Source organism: Thamnophis elegans, chromosome 2 (assembly GCF_009769535.1).
Source record: "Thamnophis elegans isolate rThaEle1 chromosome 2, rThaEle1.pri, whole genome shotgun sequence".
Taxonomy (NCBI): domain Eukaryota; kingdom Metazoa; phylum Chordata; class Lepidosauria; order Squamata; family Colubridae; genus Thamnophis; species Thamnophis elegans.
In genome coordinates, this window is record NC_045542.1 from 46,154,278 (window position 1) to 46,177,473 (window position 23,196).

Sequence of the window (23,196 nt, forward strand, 5' to 3'; positions counted from 1 at the left end):
ATTACTTTCCAGACACATATTTAATAATTACCCCCTTCTTTCACATTACAAATTACAATTTGGTTAAAAAAACCAACAACTTTTGTTGATCTTCAAGAGATGCACCCAAGGGGTAGACGTGGCTCTTGGGCTTCAGGTAATTCACATTAGTCCCAGAGAGGGAATGCTTTGGAAGAGCCATACCAACAGAAAGTCTGAGGCAAAGTTATGACATGATGTGAATTCCTGCAATTACTGTCAGGAGGAAGATTATGGAAGAGAATCTAATATAAAATTTCTCTCGCCTACTTTCAACATGTTTTACGTATTTGAGAAGAAATGAGGATGGGTGAAGAAAATAGTAAAACACTCATAGGATCATTGTTTATATGATTATCATGGTCTACTGTGTGATAACAGCTTGCGGGATGACTCAAAAGTTGGCTAGCAGAATGTGTGAAAACAAATAAACAGAGATATATTGTGTCTAAGATTGAATGAATCAGTAAGATGATGAGGCAGACAAAACTTTTGATGCTTCTTAGTTCTATTAACTGCTTTACATAAAAAGAATATACCAACCTGTAGCAGTCAGGAGTAGCGAACAGTCTTGTCCATTCAGATATTCCATGGCAGTGATCCTAGTGTAACGTGGGTTTCCATTGTGAAAATAGTCCAACTTTTCCCCTTTTTCCCAATCCCAAAAACTGAGAAAAGAAGGGAAAAAAGCGAGAATAAATTAAATGAAATAAAGTGGAATCCATTAATAAACCTGGCTTTAGGTATCCAGGATATCATTCTGTCGAACGGCTGCAAATAGTTTGCTCCCTCCCCCCCAGTGTTTCATATTTTTTGATTATTATGTTTTCATTGAATTTTCAGCTTTTGTAGAAAGAATAATAAATTTGAAACTCTGTATAGAAAATCTATACTCAGCCAAGATTATAGTTTTATAAGGCCTTCCCTCCGGGGACAAGAAGAAGGCACCAGATCAAATAAGACTGTGTGACTTTAAAATCAGTATTTTTACCAGATGCTATCTTTGTCAGCCACTGCTATGCATGGTGTGAACGGATGAAACTTGACTACAGAAGGCATGCCGGGGTTCCTGTTTAGAAAGATTTGATCATCTAGTCTTGAAATACCTAAAAAGTATTTCAGAAAGAATATTAGCATCAATCTTTTATAGTTCACTAAACTGACTGGGCATTGCTTACTGTTTTACAAAAAAAAAAAAATCTCTAAGCTACAGCATTGGAAAACTCTTCAAATTAAATGGAAAAATAACACAGCCCTTCCATTTTCCTCCAGGTAAATTAATTTATCTTCCTTCAGTCAAAAAATGAAACCATGATCCAGCTATCGTACATCTAATGTACTTCAGCATTATGTGTATATTTCCTGACTGAAAGAGGGCAGCCAGATTTCTCTTACTGCTTGCAACTCCTCACCTGGGAAATCTAGAACTTAAAAGCTCTGAACAAATTAATACATCATTTTGAGTATCAGGCAAAATAAGCAGACAGGTGTCATAAACAGATGTTACCAAGAAATTGAAACTGTCTCATTAAAAAATACAAACAAAAGGCTAAAAAGGATGAGGACCGGCTCACACAAAAGCAAGTTTTTGCCACAAAAACCCTTACGTGCAGAAAAAAGGGGGGGGGGCATACAGTAAGCATAGAAGAAAGACCCTACCTCCAAAAAAAACCCCTCCTAAATCAATGACGATGAATGAAGTCACTTCAAAAGAACTGAGCTACATGTAAGAGACAGATCATCTCTCTCAAAAAATTGATATTTTGCACTAATCTTTTTCCAGCTGATAACTCAAGATGGGAAACCACCCACTCTCTCTAATTCTGGTTAAAAAAAACCCCATCTTGTGTCGTGCTCAAAATGTAGGTGAGCAACACATATTCACTCCCTCTGACTCACTATTCTTATTATTACACAATCTATTTCTCATTATTTTATTTTATTTTGCTATACAAAATTTAGGGGGTTATATCAGCAAGATGCAAGGAACTCAAATAATCACAGTTCTTAAACAATAATTTGCAAATACATAAAGAGTTATAAAGAAGCCAGGTGACTTTTCAATAAAACACAGAATAGACTTGAATCCAAAGGCACAGTCGGGGGAAAATAATCTATAAAGGTAAAGAATGCCAATACGTAAGAAACTGCAGAAGACCTTGGAAGCATTAGGGACGTTATCATTCTTTAATTCTGCCTTTTAGCAGCAGTGGGGAAAATTGCCATTTAGCTTGCAACATCCTTTCTTGTAATTGAAATATAACTTCTACTTTATCTTCATAGAATAGTATGCCAGATGTCTGGGGAGGACATAATCAGATTAGCCAAACTGACACCAAAGATCAATGATTAGTATTGAGGCTCAAGGGTGCATTGTTGAAGCAGGATGGAGCACATAGACATAGCGGAAAAAATTGCCATTTTTTTCCCTTTTGGGCATCAGAAAAGGCAAGAAGAAAGGGGGGGGGGGAATCACCTTTTTGGATAATTGCCTGTGCTTGCTTTCGGACTCTAGCATTGCGCAGAAATCGCCACTCCCTCTCTTTGCGGATCTGGCTCTCCAAATCATGCTCTTCGGGAATCTAATGAAAAGACATGAGAGCAGGACAATTACAAAACAAAACAAAGGAAGAGATTTGGTATATATTCTCACTGTGCGCTTTTTCATTGTTTATTTTAGTGTCTACTATTTTACAGTCCTTTCTTTTTCTTTTTCTTATTTTATAGAGAGTAGCCCCATAGCAAGACAGGTGGCAAATAAATTTAACAAACATATAAAAATAAATAGCCGTGTATGTGTGAATGCCATTTCAGTTTAATTTCTGAAGCGGTTTAGTGTACTGGTCCCCCATCTCATTCGTGTCAGAGGAAACTAAGGCGCTTCCATGTTGAAAGGATTAAGCAGTGACATCACAATTGCCACGGGGGACGTCTGTGGGAGCTGGAGCAAATGACAGGAGCTCACCCCCCTATGCAGAAGCACCCAGATCTCGAACAGGGCTCCAATCCAGCATCCTAACCATGTGAGCCACCATGCTCCCCAAGTGTACTGGCTAAGTAGCTGGACTAGAAACTGAGAAACCATGAGTGATATTCATCCCTTAGGAATGGAAGCCAGCTAGGTAACTGGATCAGTCACTCTTCCTCAGCACCCCACAGGGTTGTTGTGAGAAAACAGAAAGTTGTACATTATATATGCTGTCCGTCATATAAAATAAAGGTGAGATCTACTAGAAAGCTAATAAATAAATACATTCACTTTCTTCTTTATTTCTGTTGTGAGGAGATTCTTCAGTTTGGTTTGATTAAGAGCAGTAACAGGCAGATGGTTTTGTGCACTTAAATATGCGCCACCTTTAGTGTCTAATGTTATAAATTGTTTAGTTCCAGGCTAATCAAAGCCTGTGCTATGCTTTTTAATCAATTAATATAAATTGTTATACATTACTTTCTCTGGTAATTATTTTCACAAAGCCTAAGGACAGTGACATTTCTCCTTGAAAATTACAGGGGGAAAAAAGACAGGGCATATGAAAAGAAAAGAAAAGATGCACTGCATGAATGCAAACTCCATACACCAATGTCAGAATTAGAATCTTCTCAGTAGGGAACAGCTTTCTAAAAATGCACATTTGCAGCCCAGGATTTATAAATCATATGATTCATCAACTAATATTTTAAAAGCTACAGCTTAATAAGGTCTAAGCTTTGTAGCATGTCTCTTTCTAGCTGTAAGTTCTGATATGAAGAGAGGGGGGGGGAGGGAGGAAGGGAGGGAGGGAGAGAGAGGGGGGGGTGAGAGAGAACCTTCTATTATTTTTAAAGAGCCATGTAAATTGAGGAAGCTTATATAAATGACTTATTATAGCAGATCTGTTTGAATCTAGTGACTGCTTGCATAAATCGACAAAGGCACTGAGCCATTTTAACGTCAGTCTCCAAAGCTTTCTTCCATTTAAAAGCAGAGAATGGGATTTTTTACATTATTCTTTTTCGAATACATGGCACGGTGAAGCATGTCTCAGCGAAACATAAATGCAGAAGGTGTAGCAGATGATTGCAGATAAATCCCGTGGGGGGAATTCTGTGGTTTCTTTTTGCACAACTGGAAATACAGTAGTTTGAAAAATGGTTACACTGTCTACTTTAAAACCACAGCTAGTAGGATCAGCATGCTGAAAGCAAAAGATGCTTTGTGGTCTACTTGCAAAAATAAAGTAAAATATTGTTCTCAAATCCTGGTAGAATTAAAACATTCTGGGGAGGAGGAGAAGGAAAAAAATCCCTTCCCCTGAACGAACAAGCTTTCATTACAAAAAAAACCTTATAGGAGCTGGTAGATGACTTCCCCTTTGCTAGTCAGCTTTTCAAGGTAACTAACTGTAACCAGAATGCCTCATAAAATATAATTATAATTAAATGTAAACCAATTAATTATACAATTAACAAATATCAATTTATTTTTTCTTTTTGTACAGATATGACACACCGGGTGGAAAAATCCTACATGTTACAATTAGAAGGAAATTTAATTAAATATGTGAACCACTTTAATTATTTGGTGGTAGGCTTTCAAACATTACCAGGGGAAAGTTGCCCCCAAATTGAGGGACCTTAGGAATGTGTGGATGTTACTATATTTACATTTTTCTTACTAGGCTAATATGGGCTTGGTGCCATAAGTATTATAAAACAAATCTGGTTTTTTAGCTGTGGTGCAGAATCCAAATTTGCTCTTACAAAGGGCATGAAGTGCATTCTCATATATTTTGTTTTTGTAGTGCTCAAATACAGGGATCCCCAAAGTTTTTGATTCTTGGACCGGCAGTGGCTGGGGTGGTGGAGGAAGTGGTTTTGTCTGTGCAACCTAAATCCCATGCATGTGCAAATGAAGCTTCGTGTGTCCACCTGCTGCTTTGGCGGCCCGGTTGCCAATGGGCTGCGGCTCGCTGGTGGTCCATGGCCTTGAGGACTGGGGAGCCCTGCTCTAATGTGCATCAAGTATAGTGCTACATTTCCTCAATCTTTCGCTGAAATTTATCTTCACCCAAGCTGATTTAGGCCCTTTAATTTCAGAAGACAAACTTCAATCTATGTGGAAAAGAACCTAAAGAAAATCTGTTTGAACTAGTGGCTAAGGGACCAGGCTAGAATCTGGGAGACGGTGAGTTCTAGTACTGCCTTAGTCATGAAAGCCAACTGAGTGACATTGGGCCAATCACTTTCTCTCAGCCCAATCTACCTCACAAGGTTGCTGTTGTAGGGAAAATAGGGCAAGGAAGGTATGTTGGGCATGTTCACTGCTTTGAGTTATTTGCAAAAATAATGAAGATGGGATAAATCAGTAAAATAAAATAAATAAAAGTAATGTCCTGAATGTGTTATCACAATGTTTTAGAACTCTTTAAAGAAAGGAAAAGGAATTCAGTTTTCAGTTGTTTGTATGCAGGATTCTCTTTGCTTCTGCCAACTACCTTTCCCATACCACATCACTGACATATTGCAAGGCTTTTATGCTAGGTCAATTCAATAGTATTCCCTCGGTTCTAATCCTAGGCAGCTATCATAGCACATTACTTAGGCAATGTTTCTATCCTCAGGGAATTGGTGAGATGGAGAGCCATCTTCTTCTATGCTGTCTTCTAAGGTTATTGAAGGTCATTGACTCTATCTCCATAGAGTCATTTTAAATGGGGAAGAAAAAAGGAGGAAGGAATGTAGAGAGAAATTGTAGCAGCCCCCTGCCTGGTTCAAACAAGAGTAATATTTTCAGTCAGCTTTATAGCCTTATGTCTCTTTGAACCAGATTACCTGAAAGACTATCTTTTCCCAAGATTTTCTACTTGTCAAATTCAACTAAACAAACTAGGCATGCTGCTGATCCTGTCAGCCCATATTGATTGATGGAAAGTAGAAGAAGGGCTTTCTCTGCTGTAGCCCCTGCCTTATGGAACATTCTCCCCATGGAGATTACATTGGCTTCATCCCTGTTGACTTTTTGCAAAGTTTTAAAAACTTGGTTATTTACCCGGGCCTGGGGTTTGGAATGTGTGAGAAGTCCTGTTACTTGGTTTTATTATTAGCTAATTAATCATCACAGTTCCTGGTTGTACTTATGTATTTTGTGGATGTTTTTTTAAAACTGTTTTAATGTTTACACTGTTTTAGAGTTTCAGAATTGTAAGCTCCTTAAATCACTTGGTTGAGTTGGCTGGCTATAGAAATTCAGTGAATGAATGAATTGATCAATCAATCAATCAATCAATCAGTAATATGACGCTGAATGGTTCTGATTTGGTCACCACCACTGCATGACTGACAAAACTGGTGCCATATGTGGCCTCACTTGATTATTTCCTATTGCCATTATTTCAATTGGAAACTCTTATTGGGGAGGGGGAAATTATGCTTGATGCTACATAGCCAACCTGTCTGCTTAAAATTCAGTGAACACCAGATAATAAACATAAATGTACTTTTAATGTTAGCGTTTAAAAATGTCAGCAAAAACTAAATCTGGAGATGAAATAAGGAAAATGCATCGGCTGAAAAAAAAAGGCTTCTGGCAAGAGTAGCTTACCCAAGTCCCTTTGATCTACAAAACTGGTAGAATTTGCTTGAAACCACTTGGGGTAGAGATCTGCCACGCTAACTTGCTCATTAAAGCTAGTTTCTATAAATGATGATCCTACTGATTAAGCTATAGCTTAATCAGGTAGCTTTCCAACTGCAAGCAATTTCTATTTTAGCTTAAAGAATCCCTCTTTCAGTTCTTAAAACTGCCTGCATTTTGCAACTGCAGTAGTTTACAACTATTTTTTAAAAATAAATTAAAATAAAGCTCAACCCAAATCCATCACTCAGTCATCCACAGCTATTGCTACTGACCCAAGGCATCAAATATGCAAAGCTCATGGCTTTTATCAGCACCATCAAAGCTGGTTCTGATCAAGGATTTGGAAGGGTTCTGAAAAGAAATATGCAGCTGCATTGTTTGCATGAAAATACACATTTTAATGAAATAATAATATTTTATAATGAAGAAGATAAGAGAACACTGCCTTTGATTATTCTAATTAGGCTTGCTATTTTCAAAGACAAATATTCAAGTTAAGCTCTTTTGCTTTCATGCCCATCTCTTTTGAAATTATTATTCATGACATGGTGAACATTTTGCTGAAAAGAAAGCCAATGTAACTTAGAAACCGATATGGTGCCCAGACAGATTTGATTTTGTTGTTATTAAAGAATCAGAAGTAGTTTCTTTTTAACGCTGTTCTAAAAAAGAACTGTACCTTATAGAGAACTTTAAGTGAAATACCATTTAGATTGGTCATCAGTACCTAGTCCATTCAAGACATATTAAATAGGAAAATAACTGCTCTCTGTTGCTTCAAAGGTCAGGAAAGCAAATGTGGATTAAATATTAGTGGAAGCATTCTAATAATTTAAGATATTTGAATGTGGTCCACGTTGGATAGCCATCTGCCAAGAATACTGTGGCAACATCCTGAATTGCAGATTTCAAATCAAGTAAAGAATTTAAACGAACAACCTTGAAGATTTTTTTCTCTTTACAATTCTACGTAATCGAGGATAATCATCAAACTCGTATCACATGGACTCAACCTACCCAGTAAAAATATAATCAATCCAAGTTGAATCATATTACTATGCAAATTGCTTCTTGGGCAGCCCTTCTTCTTCAAACAAATCATAAGAGAAATTACTTTGCTAGATAACCAATTTTTACTTTTTTTCCTCCAGCTGGTTTCCCCCCCCCCCAACAATCTAAGGCTTATTACATGGGGAATGACAGACAGCAGCATCATGGAATAACCAATTTCAAGTTAAAATGCACCTAAACATATTCAAGTAGAGAAACATTACACTTTAATGAATACCTCATTTTACAGTAATGTATCAGAAGAAGATATGAAAAGGTGGTATGAAGAAAGTAAATGGCTTTAAACTGCAATCAGAAGAGGCCAGCAAGAAATGAGGGGTAGAGAGGCAGAACAACACTCATGGGGGAAAAACATAAGTTGACAAGGAAGAGGTGATTGTGAACAGAGCTAGAGGACAGTAAACAAATAACAGAGATTTGAGATTGAGCAGCTATATAACTGGAGGAGGTATTAAATACAACACAGAAGGAAAAAGGAGGGACAGAAAAGGTTGGAAGTGTTTTAAAAGGCAAAAGCCAAGGAAGAAACAAAAGAATGAAAGCAAAATAGATCAAGTCATCTAAGAAGGACAGGTGAGTCAGCTGTGGTCAGTTAACAAATCACAGGTTGGGAGAAGAAAGTACAGGTAGTCCTTGACTTGCAACAGTTTGTTTAGTAACCATTTAAAGTTACAATAGTACTGAAAAAAGTGACTTATAACCATTTATCACACTTTGTGGCATTGTGGCATCCCCATGATCACGTGATTAAAATTTAAACACTTGGCAACTGACTCATATTTATAACAGTTGCCATGTCCTAGGTTCATGTGGTCATCTTTTGTGTCCTTCTGACAAGCAAAGTCCACGGGAAACCAGATTCACTGTACAACTGTGTTATTTAACTTAACGACTGCAGTGATTCACTTAACAACTGTGGCAAGAAAGGTCATAAATGGGGCAAAACTCACTTAACAAATGTCTCATGTAGTCACAAAAATGTTGGGCTCAATTGTGGTCATAAGTTAAGGGCTACCTTTAGACTATTGCAACTGTACCCTCACAAAACAAGCTAGCCATGAAATAGAGTACAGCCCCAAATAGTAATATACTTCTGGTTGGGCATATCATCCCCAACTGTGAAGTTCAGCTCAGCTCTGCAAGACTGGAAGTGGATTAAGTGAAAGGCAAGTGGAGATGGCCTGACTGTAGAAGTTGCATCTTTACTGAATCAATGTAAGTGTGTATGTTGTTCAGCCTTATCCCATATGTTTATACCCATATGCAGTTGGGTAATTTATATCTAGCTCTTTGGTGCTGAATTGCCAGCAGAAGATAAGGCATTGCAACACAGCGTGCAAAAACCTGATTAAGCTTCTTCTTGATTTATATATTCCTAATAAAACTGGACTACAAAAGTATCCCGCTCCTTCTTCAAAATAAATTGTGTCTATGCTAATAGGTGGCTTAGTTTTGTTGCTCTGAAAAAATGAGAGTCAAACTATACATGCACAAACAAAAGGAAATCTACATGCCTTGCAGGTGGAAAATGTTTTTAGAAAGTGAATGGTTGGTCCTCACTGCCATAACCAGTTTGATGCCCTCCAGGTACTTTGAATACATTTCGCTTCCATCCAGATGTTTAAGAGTTCATCTTGATAAAAGAAGCAGGCTCTCTCCCAAACAATGTCCAATCTAATGGATGAGCGTGTGCTTACATTTGCAAACTGGTAGTGAAAGTAAGTTGATTTCATCCCTGCTCTGGGGTCTATGATACTGCAACATTTGTAATTTTGGGACTTTGTCATAAACACTTGAGGGGGGGGGAGCTTATCGCATAACTTCGAACGGTTACTAAGTGACTTGTAATTTGTGGATTACCTGTACTAATCAGGTTTGATTCTAGTTAACTTCTGAGTTTAAAGGAAGTCAGGCAAGTCTTGGAGTTGGCTTCATTCATTCTTATGAGAGGAAAATACAAGCCGGGTCATAAGGAAACAGCCCTCCTTAGAGCATTTCCTTTGGATACAGCAATGGCCCAATCTTATCTTATCTAATCTAATTCAAAGGCATCCAGTCTTTTTAGTAGCTAAGCAGGCAGTCATCAGTACCCTCTAGTATTCTTCCATTTTCAACAACTTCTTCTCAGCTAATGTAACAACACTCTCACACACCTCTAATTAATAAATAATGGTCTGGATTTATTTTTTTAAAAAAGCCTTTTTTGTACTCCAAATTAGGATGCACTATCAGACATGTTCTTAAGACAAATGCAACATTTTATCCTAGCTGCAGAGAAAAAAACACATCTGTGGACCATTTGGATGCAATTAAGGTACAGATAAAAAAAATGAAAAGCCAAGAGATGGGCTCTGCTGATTCAACCAAACACACAGTTTAACAAAATAAATAAAATAAAATTTAAAAAATGAATAATCTAGCCAGATCCCTGATGCAGAAAAATTTCTTTTGTGATTAAAGATTAAAATATTTGGGACTTTTTAGTTGGGAAAAACATGACATTAAAGTGAGGGCAGAGTAGAGATTTATAAAGCAAATAAAAGAATGAGGAGAGAGACAAATGTTTTTTCCTCATGCATTATATGGGAACCGAGGGCCATCCAGCAAAACTGAGGCAGGAGATTTAAGAGAAAATATTCTTCGATCAAGGTCTAATTAGCACATGGTGTTTACTCTGCTGAGGTACAGTAAAGTTACTGGCTTAAATGACATGACAAAGAACCATCTGGCTTAGTGTAGATGGCTAAGCAGAGTTCTAACTCACCTACATCAATTGTTGGAAAAGGCCAACTGCCTCTGCATCCTCTTGTGAGCTTCCCGAGAGACTTGGCCTACCCTGCAGAATGTAAAGTCCTGGGCTTGAAGGACCGTGGGTCTACGCCAGTAGGGCCTCCCTCATGCTACATTCGCCTTGCCTATGCTTCCTTCTGTCTTTAAAAAAGCCTGTCTGTGATAAATGAAATATAAGCTTTTGTTCTATTCTCTCTCCTGTGTGGGTTTCCCAGAAGTGTGTGGGCGTTTGGAATAGTGTTAGATGATTAGGATTATGATAAGCTGCGGATTTCTAATACTTTTTGGCCTCCATTCAGAAAGAAACCAATTACAATTCAGAAAAAGACATCTCCCGAGCTGTCTCATGTAAAAGCTAATGAAGCTGTTCTGCTCTTTACCCAGAACAAGATGAAAACAATCAGAGAAGGTTGAGGAAATAGTGGCAGACAGTAGATTTATCAGTTGCAGCAACAAATCACTTTATAGGAATCACTGTACTGATTCCCAGTGTCAAATCTGTTTCTTCCAAAGCTTTTTTCCATTAACACTTTATATTCCTGATCACAGCAATGCAGTGTTTTGAACTGGAGGCAAAAACATGATTTGAAATGTTTGTGTGTAAACCAAATATATATATTTTCCTGGGATTGCGCAACCCAAGGAAGAGATGTAGTGCAGTTGTAGTGAATGGGCAGGCTATCATGCTAATAAGCCCCCCTTTCCAAACTGGGCATGATCAAAGAAGCCGGAAATATGAAGGCATTACTACTACTCAGTGGTGAAATTCAAATTATTTACTACTGGTTCTGTGGGCGTGGCTTGGTGGGCATGGCAGGGGAAGGATACTGCAAAATCTCCATTCCTACCCCACTCTGGGGCCAGTCAGCGGTGGTATTTGCTGCTTCTCTGCTCAACATTTCCCCTTCTGGTTCTCCAGAACCTGTCAGAACCTGCCAAATTTCACCCCTGCTACTTCTATTGAATTTTTGGAAACTTCAATAGGAATTTCCCATATTCATTTATTGAAATGGAGGGTGAAGAGATTGGATAACCATTTGTACAGAATGGTTTAAGGTCACCGGCCTTGGGCAGGGGGTTGGACTAGAAGATCTCCAAGGTCTCTTCCTGCCCTGGGATTCTGTGGTTCTGATTCTTGCCACCTGGATGGAGTTGCCATTTGGGAAATCAACTATGAAGGGCCTCCCCTCCGATCTTTTGGCTGTTTATATCTAATATTTCTGCCATGGCTTTTCCACCCTCCTCACAATTTTTCACGTACCTTCATTGTCTGCAGCCTGCCTGCCACCCCCTCAGGCCAGACACCAAGCTGCTGGTTCAGACATACTCCACATTTTTGCTAAAGCTCTAGGCATGGCTGAGAATAATTGTACCTACACAATAAGATTACCTCAATTCCCTTTTTTCTACTGGAGAAAAAAAGTGGTTTTATTAGTTTCCATCCAAGGAGCAACAAGAGGAAAGATTCCAACCAGCTAAGTAAAAAGGAAAAAAATAATGTGAGGGGGGGGGGACACATTGTTCTAAAAATCCCAATGTATTTCAAGAGAACAGTTTAAAAAAAGAACCCCACAAAAATGAATGGACGTGTTTGCAGTATATGAAACACATTTTAAACAAACCTTAAAACATACATTAATATAGCTAAAGAAAGCATATCTACATATATCCCCAAAGAAGGTGAAAAACATTGTGAGATTAAAGAGCACAAAGAATATACAAAAACTATACAACCCTCCAAAATTAAGTTCAAGCCAAAAGCTGGGTACTGAGGTGGGAAAGAAGAGAAACAGCTTTGTTCCTCTGAGCTTCTGATAAAAGGGGGAGAAATCTACAAAAAACTGGAATATCTATGGAAGCAAACTACTGCAATGATCAGTTTCTCCCTAAGGAATACGGAACAGATTTAGCTAAAAATATTGGACATAAGAAATATTTTTTAACTTGAGAAGTGTATAGTAATTAAGATTTTTATTGCTTTTGAGGTTTATTTTCTCTTTGTAAGTCCACTGACTCTGTGACTTGGACACAACCCAACAGCTTCTTTTAAGTTGCTCAATCTTTTTTTCCCCGTGTATTATTTCTACAAGGCTTTTAGCAGCATTGTATATTTAATTTCTCCAACACCGATTATGTTTTGCACGAGACTTCAGTTAAAAGGAATATTTATGCCCTCCTTTTTTCTGTACACACATAAACACACAGACTTCCCCCTCCCCCGGGTTTATAACACTGATAAATCTGAACTAATTATCCCCTGCGAGGTTGAGCTGATTTTCAAAGGGGTATGCATGATTTCCCTAGTCACATGCCTCAGTGCTACAGAGCCAGGAAACGGCATATAGAATTCAATTCATTTTTATCAACTTTTTTTTCCTTCTACTTGTTAGTAAGGCCCTCAGGCTGTGGGATCTCTGTCTATCTCCATATTGGGGTTAGAGAAGAAGATGCTTTGGAAGGCAGATAGTGAACTGCACTAACTACTAAGCAGCTACACAAGGAATCTTTGTGACCTCCAAAGATTCACTGTTTGGATTCCACTCTGCTACTACATAGTGCAAAGGATCTTTCTGCCTTCAAATCCAAAGCATTATAAAGCTCACTTTTTAGAATTCCTTTGGGCCACAACAGAGGTGGGTTGCCAATTTTTCTGCTACCAGTTCGGGCATGCTCCTGTGTGCACTTCTGCGTGTGTGTGATGCTTTTGTACATGCTGAGCCTGCCGCCGCTGCTACTACCAGTTCGCCTGATCCAGGCCGAACCGGGAGCAACCCACCTCTGGGCCACAACTACCACAATCAGAGGTGGTATTCAGCAGGTTCTGACCAGTTCTGGAGAACCGGTAACAGAAATGTTGAGTACTTCGGAGAACCAGTAAATTCCACCTCTGTCTGGCCCCGCCCCCATCTATTCTCTGCCTCCCGAGTCCCAACTGATCGGGAGGGAATGGGGATTTTGCAGTAACCTTTCCTTGGAGTAGGGAGGGAATGGAGATTTTACAGTATCCTTCCCCTGCCACGCCCACCATGCCACCCCCACCAAGCCACCCCCACAGAATTGGTAGTAAAAAAATTTGAATCCCACCATTGACCACAATGTTAAAGAATAAATATATTTATTAAGAAAGGAGAATATGTATAGCTCAGGGTTAAAACGAGGGGTCTTTGGTGCTCGCTGAGCTTTCTTGCAGATGTTTCATTATCCAAACTAGGTAACCATCAGTGTGACTAGCTCAGAGAGCACCAAGGACTCCTCAAACAGGTTTACAGATGCTTTTTAGTATGTTTCTCTACATTTACATAAGAGTGTATTTCCAGTCACACTGTCTGATTTTCAAACAACAAATCTTGGAATCTGTTCTTAGACCTAACAACAACTTATGTAATTCCAAGTTCAGTTTTAAGTATTTTCAGAACTCCGGAGGTGGTGGTGGTGAAGGCAAGTTTGATTTAATGAACATGCTTGCAAGTATAAATTACAGGTCTACCCAGCAAAAAGGATGAATATTTTTCTTCTGATAAAAAGTTTGATTTGGTAGTCAATATATCATGACCTTATTGATTTCTGAATCAAGCTGATGATTTACAACCTTATCAGTCCCTGTGCAAAAAAAGGAAAACCTTGACAAAAATCCATTGGCCTCCTCTCCTTCAACACTTTTTTGACTACTACATTTGCTACTACATAGCTGGCACGAAATAAGCTAAAATACTTGTCTATTGATATTTAACTTACATTTCAGCATTGTGTTAATGCAATTAATTAAAATTCCCAGAAGGCAGAAAAAGTCTTTATTTCTTCGTAAACCAAGTGGGTATTTGCAGGAGAGAGATAGAACAATGTGGATTAAAAGAATGTGGGTTTCTTGCATGTGAATTCATAGTTACATGAAAAATGACATAATTGAAAAGGATAGCATATGGTAATTTTCCTCCTTGATTGCCAAACCATACAGATCTTGTTTCATAGATTCAGTATTAAATTGCGATACATTTTAAAAACTTATAGAACATTATTTTAAAAATGTGCCATTTCGGATATCATCATGGTCTGAGCAATATTTGTTGTATCTATTTAAATATATACATACATACATACATACATACATACATACATACATACATACGCCCCAGATTCAAAGAAGTCCTCATGACCATGTAGGCATGGCCATATAGCTTTGTTGGTAGCATGTGGAAGTCATTTGCTATTGTATCTTGGGGGATGCTATTTCAATGATCCAGTCTAACGAATAATTTTGGGATTTTCTAATAGCCAAGTACAAGTAATCCTCAACTTACGAATGTAATGGAGCCTGCCCATTACATTCATAATTCGAGGATTCGTAAGAGTGAATCATGTAACTTGAAAGTAACCACTCCCTCCTTTCGTCTACGCATTTGCTAATCAAATGCAGGGGTCGTTATGTGCATGAGGTATCTCAGTGCAAAACCCACTTTTGCAGAGAATGGGTGCCTGAAGTCGTGTGAAAAGCATTTGCAAGCTGACCTGTAGGCTGGAAGGGAAATCGTCCTGCTCTCCTCTCCCTCGAGTGGGAGAGTAAAGTGAATGTGGCAGTGCCTCTGGGGTCATTTGTAAGGGCAAAAGACTGCTATGCTACTGCAACATTTGTAATTTAGAGACTTTGTCATAAATGCTTGGGGGGGGGAGGCTTATCATATAACTTCAAATGGTCACTAAGTGACCTGCCATAACTTGTGGATTATCTGTACTAATCGGTTTGATTCTGCTAAACTTCTGAGTTTAAAGGAAGTCAGGCAAGTCTTGGAGTTGGCTTCATTCATTCTTATGAGGTTTATAGGTTTTATAGGTTTTATTAGTATTTGTAGGCCGCCCTTTTCCCTGAGGGGACTCAGGGCGGCTCACACAAAAACCAGGGAGGGGGGGGATACAACATTGAGATAACAACATATAATAAAATAATAAGCACCATACATTCATCATTCGGGCGGGGTAATAATTCTTATCCCCAGGCCTGACGGGCGAGCCAGTTCTTCAAGGCTGTGCGGAAGGCTTGGACGGTGGAGAGGGTACGAATCTCCACGGGGAGCTCGTTCCAAAGGGTCGGGGCTACTGCTGAGAAGGCCCTCCTCCTTGTAGTTGCCAGCCGACACTGGCTGGCCGATGGAATGCGGAGGAGGCCTAATCTATGTGATCTTATAGGTCGGAGGGAAGTAATTGGCAGAAGGCGGTCTCTCAAGTATCCCGATCCACTGCCATGTAGGGCTTTATGGGTGATTAATAGCACCTTGAAGCGCATCCGGAGATCGACAGGTAGCCAGCGCAGCTCGCGGAGGATAGGTGTTATGCGGGTGAATCGAGGTGCACCCGCGATCACTCGCGCGGCTGCGTTCTGCACTAGCTGAAGTCGCCGGATGCTCCTCAAGGGCAGCCCCATGTAGAGCACATTGCAGTATTCCAGCCTAGAGGTCACAAGGGCCCGAGTGACTGTTGTGAGTGCCTCCCGATTCAGGTAGGGTCGCAACTGGCGCACCAGGCGTACCTGGGCGAATGCCCCCCTGGTCACAGCCGTTAAATGGTGGTCGAATGACAGCTGTGGATCCAGGAGGACTCCCAAGTTGCGAACCCTCTGAGAGGAAAATACAAGCTGGGTCACAAGGAAGCAGCCCTCCTTAAAGCATTTCCTATGTCTGTCTGTCAATCTGACTTGTCTGAAGAATATTCTAACTCCTACTTTTGGCCAATCAAGTGGCTGATATGTTTCAGCTAAAGCTGAACCCATGCCTCTGACTAGCCAGAAAGCAAAACAGGGAGTTGTAGGCACGGCCTTGTCAATGCCTCTTTCCATTCACCTCTCTCAGTTACAACAGTCTCAAGATGAAGCTCCTGATCCAAAAGAGGCTGACAGAGGGACTCATTCACAGGCTGCCATGTGACACTGGGTACAACTGCAGACGCACAATCACAATAAACAAAAGGTAAATATTTCCCATGTCCAGTTGTGTCCAACTCTAGGGGGTACTGCTCATCTCCATTTCTTAGCTGAGGGAGCCAGTGCTGTTCAAAGATCCTTGTTGTGGTCATGTGGTAAATATGACCTATGCCAAAGGTACATAGAACACTGTTAACTTCCCACCAAAGTGGTACCTATTTATCTACCCACATTTGCATGCTTTTGAAGTGCTGGATCGGCAGGAGCTGGGGCAAAGAACAGGAGCTCACCCCATCGTGTGGCACTTGGATCTCAAACCCAGTCTGTCAGTTTTCCAGCTGACAAGGTCAGTGTGTTTTAACTGCTGAGCCATCACACCTCACTCATGATAAACAAAGAGTGTAAAAGAAACATCATTAGTGCACTGCTTGCTGAAAAAGAGAGGTGACATTTGACAAGGTGACATCTGACAAGGGAATGTGGTGAGGAGGCAAAATAACAAAATGAAGTTCAGGAGATGTGGGAGAACCGCGTTCCGAAAGTTATCTCTGTAGTTGTGGTTCTCTTTTTAAGTGTTAAAGAACAGACCAAAATAACCTGAAATGTTTGTTATTGCTTAGACAACACTAAATAAAGTATTTTATGTATTTGGGGAATCATCAATTTCTCATATAAAAGTATTCGTTTTTCAATCAAGTACAACACACAAGAACATATTGGAGACTGTGATCTCACTCTAAAGGGAAAAAATCAAGAATAATTAGGTATTGAATTAGGAAAGAAAGAATTTCCAAACTGGCCCAAAGAGCAAGGCAAATACACATTTATCTGTACCATTTAAAAATTCTCAGCTTCTTTCAACGTGTCTCAAATGGCTTGAGTAACATAGTTACTAGGCAGCTCCTTTATGCATTTTTAGAGCATGTACAGTATTTTACAATGTAATTGTTTGGTAGTACAAATTGAGCTTGCTTACACACTTACCCCAGCCCCCCCCCCCATATATATCATTCAGGGGTGCTAAATAATATATATTCCTTTAGATAGGATTCAATTAATATTTATAAGATTGAAAAAGGCTGGTCAACCTGGCTCACTTTTAGCTGAACCTTGGTCCATCTGAAGACAACATGTGCTTAATTTCTTCAGTACAACTGAAAGAAGATTTCAGAGACAGAAAAGACTCAAAGGTTGAAACAAAACCGTCAAGATAGGAAGCATAACTGCATAATCTCATAGCAGAGCAAGGAATAGTGGAAAAACTAAATGTCCAAATATATTAACATTTCTTGGTTTCAGCAAATATAGCCAAGAACACAGTTCAGAATAGGACCAAAAAGAGAACAGTAGTTAAAAGAAAGACATTAAACAAGTGTGGTAATCTTGAAATGTGGTAGTGGGAATGAATGGGAAGAAAACTTACTTAAAATAATTTTGTTGATTTAAGCAGATATGGAAACAGTTCCATATTCTAAGTGTATCTAAGGAGATACACTTACAGGCTTCATAACGTAATCCTTTTCCTTCTCTACATTATACTGCTGGAAAAACCTCTCTATTTAACAATGTTGTAATTTAAGGAATTTAAAGCACTGCAGATATGGTTAAATCCCTGTTTTGTTAAGCACTCAAGTACTCACATAAAATACATATAGACAATGTGCACAAAAGCATGCATTTTGATTAGGAGTCTGGAGTGATTTAATAGATTAATAAGATACCACTCTGGTGAAAAGCTATTTTCAGAAAGCAGACAAATGCTTTTAATTATAATTGGGACTTTATATATTATCCATTTCAAATGTTAAAATAGCCACTATTACTCTATTTTTTTCTTTTAAAATACTAATTTTTGGATGTGGAAACAAATAGAAAATCTCAGTTTGTCCCAAAAGATTTTCAGGCATCCCAAATGCTTAAAGCTTGCAAACATCCTACATTACTAACATTTCCAAATGTTTCACTTGGTACGTACAATAGCTATTAGGAGAAAATTATTTATGTATGTTTTGTGACTGAAGTACCAACTATTTACTACTTAAGTCATTGCTTTGGTAATTAATATTAAAAATGGAAAATCAGGTTTGCAAATTGATTTATGCATTTATCACACTTATATGGCCCCCAATCTCACCAAAAGCATCTCCAGACAGCATACAACAACTAACAAAAAAAATATAAAAATAATTATTATAAAAATATAAGTCGTTATTAAAAATTAAAATATTTTTTTAAAATACTGCAGATTGTGTCATTATGAGACAAATGCCCTCTAGAGCCACAGTTGTTTCTTCATGCAATAATTATACACTCCAGTGCTTAGTAGTCATTGATTCTTCGTCATTTTTCCTAGTCCCTCTCTGGCAAAGTTTGAGCCTGTAATATATGTTGGAGCATCAAATGTAAACTACATCATTTCTATTAACTGAAAATAAAGTGCTGCTGTGATAATCAATATAACAGCAAGATAAAGTTTAGTCTTCTAAAAATAATAGGCAGGCATAGACAGACTGCTGAGAGGTCTTTATTTTACTTTTACAAAAGACTTCTCTCATAAATGACCTCCTGAAATATGGTCATTGCCTAAAAAGCTGAAGGGAATGGGATAGAAAGTTCATTTCCAAATGATGATGTAAATCCCAAAAGTGCCCAACAGCAAAGAGGCACCCTGGAATAAAAATGAATGAGTCAGATGATAAGCCATAGACAGAAATCCATTTATGCTGATCAGCCTTTTATGTAACCTATTTATTATTTGTGGCAGTGGCAGCCATTCGCAAGAAAATATGCAACTGCTTTAAATAGTTGAACGTGGCTTTTACAGTCATACTCCTGCATACCCTTCCCCAGATTGAATCCAAACCATTGCCATCAATGGAATATCAGTCTCTCAGAGATCAGAGGTGCCTTGCCCCTGCTGATATGGCAAGGCATCGAAAATTTGGTTTTGCAACCCTGCCTGGGGCCCTGATAATTTGGGTCAACCTGTTTCTTGGTCTTGATTGGGTTAATCAGCTGCTATGTTATTTTATGTTATTCTAGTTGATTTTAAACTGTTTAAACTTGGTTTTTTTTACTATGTTTTTATTCTGCTTTTTTAGCTGTTAGCCACTGAGGGTCATGTACAGATAATTTCTGCTTAGTGACTGACTTGTTTAGTGACCATTCATAGTTACAACAGTGATGAAAAAGTAACTTTTATAACCAATCCGTGCCTTTGCACACATCTGGAAAGTCAAAGAAAGCTGAACTAACAGTCATCGTTTCACTCAGCAATGCTTTGTTTAGATATGGAGTTGCCAGAACCACTTGTAGTCACTCTTCAATGACTACCTCTATATGAAATAGGCAGCCATATAAATTTATGAAATAAATAACCTTAACAGATGTCTTATATTATCTTATCACCTGTTGCAACAATATCAGTAAAAATTATTCTATGCATCAGAAAAATATGGCGTACCCATTCTACAGAGCTATTGATCAGGGGTTATCCAATAAATTCCCTCATTTCCCTCATCTTCATTCTCTAAGCCATTTTGTCTCTCTAACCCTATTATGTGTGGATATTTGAAGAGATTTTGAAAGGAGAGGAGATGTAAGAGAGGGGAGAAGAGAAAATCTCATTACATGAACTCATGTATGCAGAGAAGACCCTTCTTTGCATCCTGATACACATTTTGGAATGTGTAACTAGAACTATATTAATATTCCATAAACTCATACTGTAGATTTCCATGGAGACAGTTTATTTTGAGATTTCCCCCAATATTATCTAATACCACATGTTTATTTTCATATAAGTGCTATGGTTTGGTTTTCACTCCAGCAAGCATTATAACTCTTAGGCTTAGCACTCCACTTGTTATTCATATCAAGAATAAAAATACACATATTCTGGCTACCAGGATATACTTCTTAATATTCATTGCATAACCATGGCATTATTACGAAAATTCTACTTATGAGCACAACATGACTGTCAATATATGTGTAATCCGAGTCAACTATTATTATAATGCTTCATTAAATATGATAGAAACTCCTGGATAATTTTCTCATATGAAGATCGGACTTTTACTAATCAGATAATAATATTTTGCCTGAATTAAATTATGCCTTAGGCCTAGTATTATTATCTACCACAATTTAATTTTTCTCAATATCTAAGGTGACAGAGTTGTTCTATTCTCAATATATCTTTTTTTTCTATGATGTTTTGTATGGGGATCATAGAATCCCATGGATACTCTTCATTCTGCCAAGGTTCTTATTTATTATGATACATTTTCATGTAATGTCAAGCATTTTAGATATTTGTTCTGAAGTTCATCTGAGACAAGAAAGAGGTAGAATGTTAATTACCACAACATTCTCATGTAGCATAAGAGTGTATGACTTAAATAAACAATAAAGTAGGAGCTTACATATTACAGCTTTTCACAACAAACAAATTCATAGCATATAAGCTAAAAACTGGACTATATTTGTATAAAATCCTTAAAGGTAAAGATTCCCCTCGCACATATGTGCTAGTTGTTCCCGACTCTAGGGGGCAGTGCTCATCTCTGTTTCAAAGCTGAAGAGCCAGCGGTCTCTGAAGACATCTCTGTGGTCATGTGGCTGGCATGACTAAGTGTCGAAGGCGCACAGAACGCTGTTACCTTCCCACCAAGGTGGTTCCTATTTTTCTATTTCCATTTTTACATGCTTTCAAACTGCTAGGTTGGCAGAAGCTTGGACAAGTAATGGGAGCTTACCCCATTACGCTGCGCTAGGGATTCGAACCACCAAACTGCCGACCTTTCTGAGTCTTAGCCATTGAGCCACCACGTCACTTGTGCTAAAATAAAAGTAAGGATAAAATCCTTACACTTGGTCTAATCTACATGCAGCCATTCATCTTTTCTAGCTATCTTATTCCATTATATATGAGATAGGATTAATGAAAAAAATTAATAAAGAGCAAAATATAAAATTGTTCTATTTATGACATTAGACATAACATCAGCACCATGAATTAACTCAGCTTCATAGTGGGTAAGATGAATTTATCTTTTGTATACTTCCCAGAGTACAATTTGAATTGGGTGGCCATAAAAAAAATGCATAACATTAAAGCAAGATGAGAAAGGAGGGAGCAGGATTTTCTTTGAACACAATTCTCTGTAGTAATTAGCAAAGATATAGAAAATACAGCTGTTTGCACAAAATGTGTAGCCAGCTGCTTGGAAACCATCTTTCCCAAACCATTGTGATAATTTTGGTTTCATTATTATACATAATTTACATAGCATTGTTTGGGATACAACTCATCTCTTATTCATACTCCAGTGAGACAGGTTACTATTGTATGTGTTTTTGCTGCTGGAAACAGGCAAAAATAACAGTAATGTAAGGAATCTCTGTGATTGAAAAACACACATTTAAAAATCTAAACACAGCACACTGGATGACTTGCAGGCAATAGCTCGGGCTCTTTATCAAGAGTTTTTATTCATTCTATACATCTCTCCCAAATAGTGGTTCCTCATTAGATAGGCATTGGGGAAAACTGCTCCCACAGCCGTGCAGCAAATATGTTAACTAAGATAGCAGGTTGGAGAAGAGATCAGTCCCATTAGATCCAAATGGTTTTCTACCCAAACTACGAATCCACCAAACAAATACAGGTGCAAAACAACAGCTCAGTCAGGAAGAATCTATCCGTAAAGCACAATATCTCTGAGCTCAGCTCATGAACCTCTTATGGGTACAATTCACTCAAAAATCTATTCTTGGATTTCCCTCAAGGGTTTTCTTTCAGCAATTCAATCTAGTATGACAAGAATCTACTAGTTATTCCTATTGTTGGAATTTGGGGGCTGGAAACTATTGCCAATTACTGCCTATCATCTAGGGAATTATAACTCGCCTTTGATTTGCTTTCTGCCCAGCTAGTGATAGTTCTGGTTGTTCAACTACAGCTTCCATCTGCAGAAGTAATTCACTATATATTTTTTAAAAGACGCAATTATGGCAAACAAGTTTATCATATAGTACATTACACCCCAGAGCAGGTTTTTGTTGGACCTCCCTGGTGAATATGCTTTACAGTAAACTTTGTCTATGTATAATAAAAAACTTATGTTACTTCAATCAATGGTCAACAAATTACGCAAAATACTAACTGAAATGGAGAAACAGCAGTGTTCACACCTGCATCAATCGTTTCTTTGGCAATACAAAATTTAGCTACCATATGAACAATACTTTCATATTTGGGAAAAGGACGTTCCCATAATACTTCCCCATTCTTTCTGGATATTGAAACAGTAGAGGTAATACAATATTATTTCTAAATATCCCTACAGAAGTTACAGAATCAGAACACAAGATTTATATAGTAAGTCTGAATTAGCTAGAAGCTGCATTTGCTTTCTGCATGTAAGTGGATGTTTTCTTTACAGGGCTTACACCCGGAAATCTCTCCCTCTTTTATACATAAATATCACTATATATATTCTGAGGTATGAAATATTATGCATAATGCAGAAGAAGAAATAAGGCAGTAAGGAAAGTAAGTACTTATTTTGGCATTTAGTCTTACATTTATAGAACATAGAATGATAGGGTTGGAAGGAACCTTGGAGGTTTTCTAGTCCAACCCCCTGTCCATGGCAGGAGATTCTATACCATTCTGGACAAAAGGCTGTCTAGTCTTATGTTGAAAACCTCCAATGATGGAGCACCCACAATTTCCTGGGGCAAATTGTTTCACTGATTAGTTGTTCTCACTGTCAGGAAATTT

The 23,196-nt window shown here is 38.2% G+C and overlaps 1 protein-coding gene across 2 annotated transcripts in view; it reads right to left on the reverse strand.

The window, feature by feature from the left end:
* The window catches only part of RPTOR (regulatory associated protein of MTOR complex 1), a 438,354-nt gene that overhangs the window by 48,243 nt on the left and 366,915 nt on the right, over positions 1-23,196 (reverse strand). For both annotated transcript variants that reach the window (XM_032209983.1, XM_032209982.1), the window contains exons 25-27: positions 2,495-2,600; positions 1,010-1,124; positions 562-686 (exon numbers count right to left, since the gene is read on the reverse strand). In XM_032209983.1, coding sequence (XP_032065874.1) covers positions 562-686; positions 1,010-1,124; positions 2,495-2,600 — 346 coding nt within the window. The remainder of the gene's footprint in view (positions 1-561; positions 687-1,009; positions 1,125-2,494; positions 2,601-23,196) is intronic.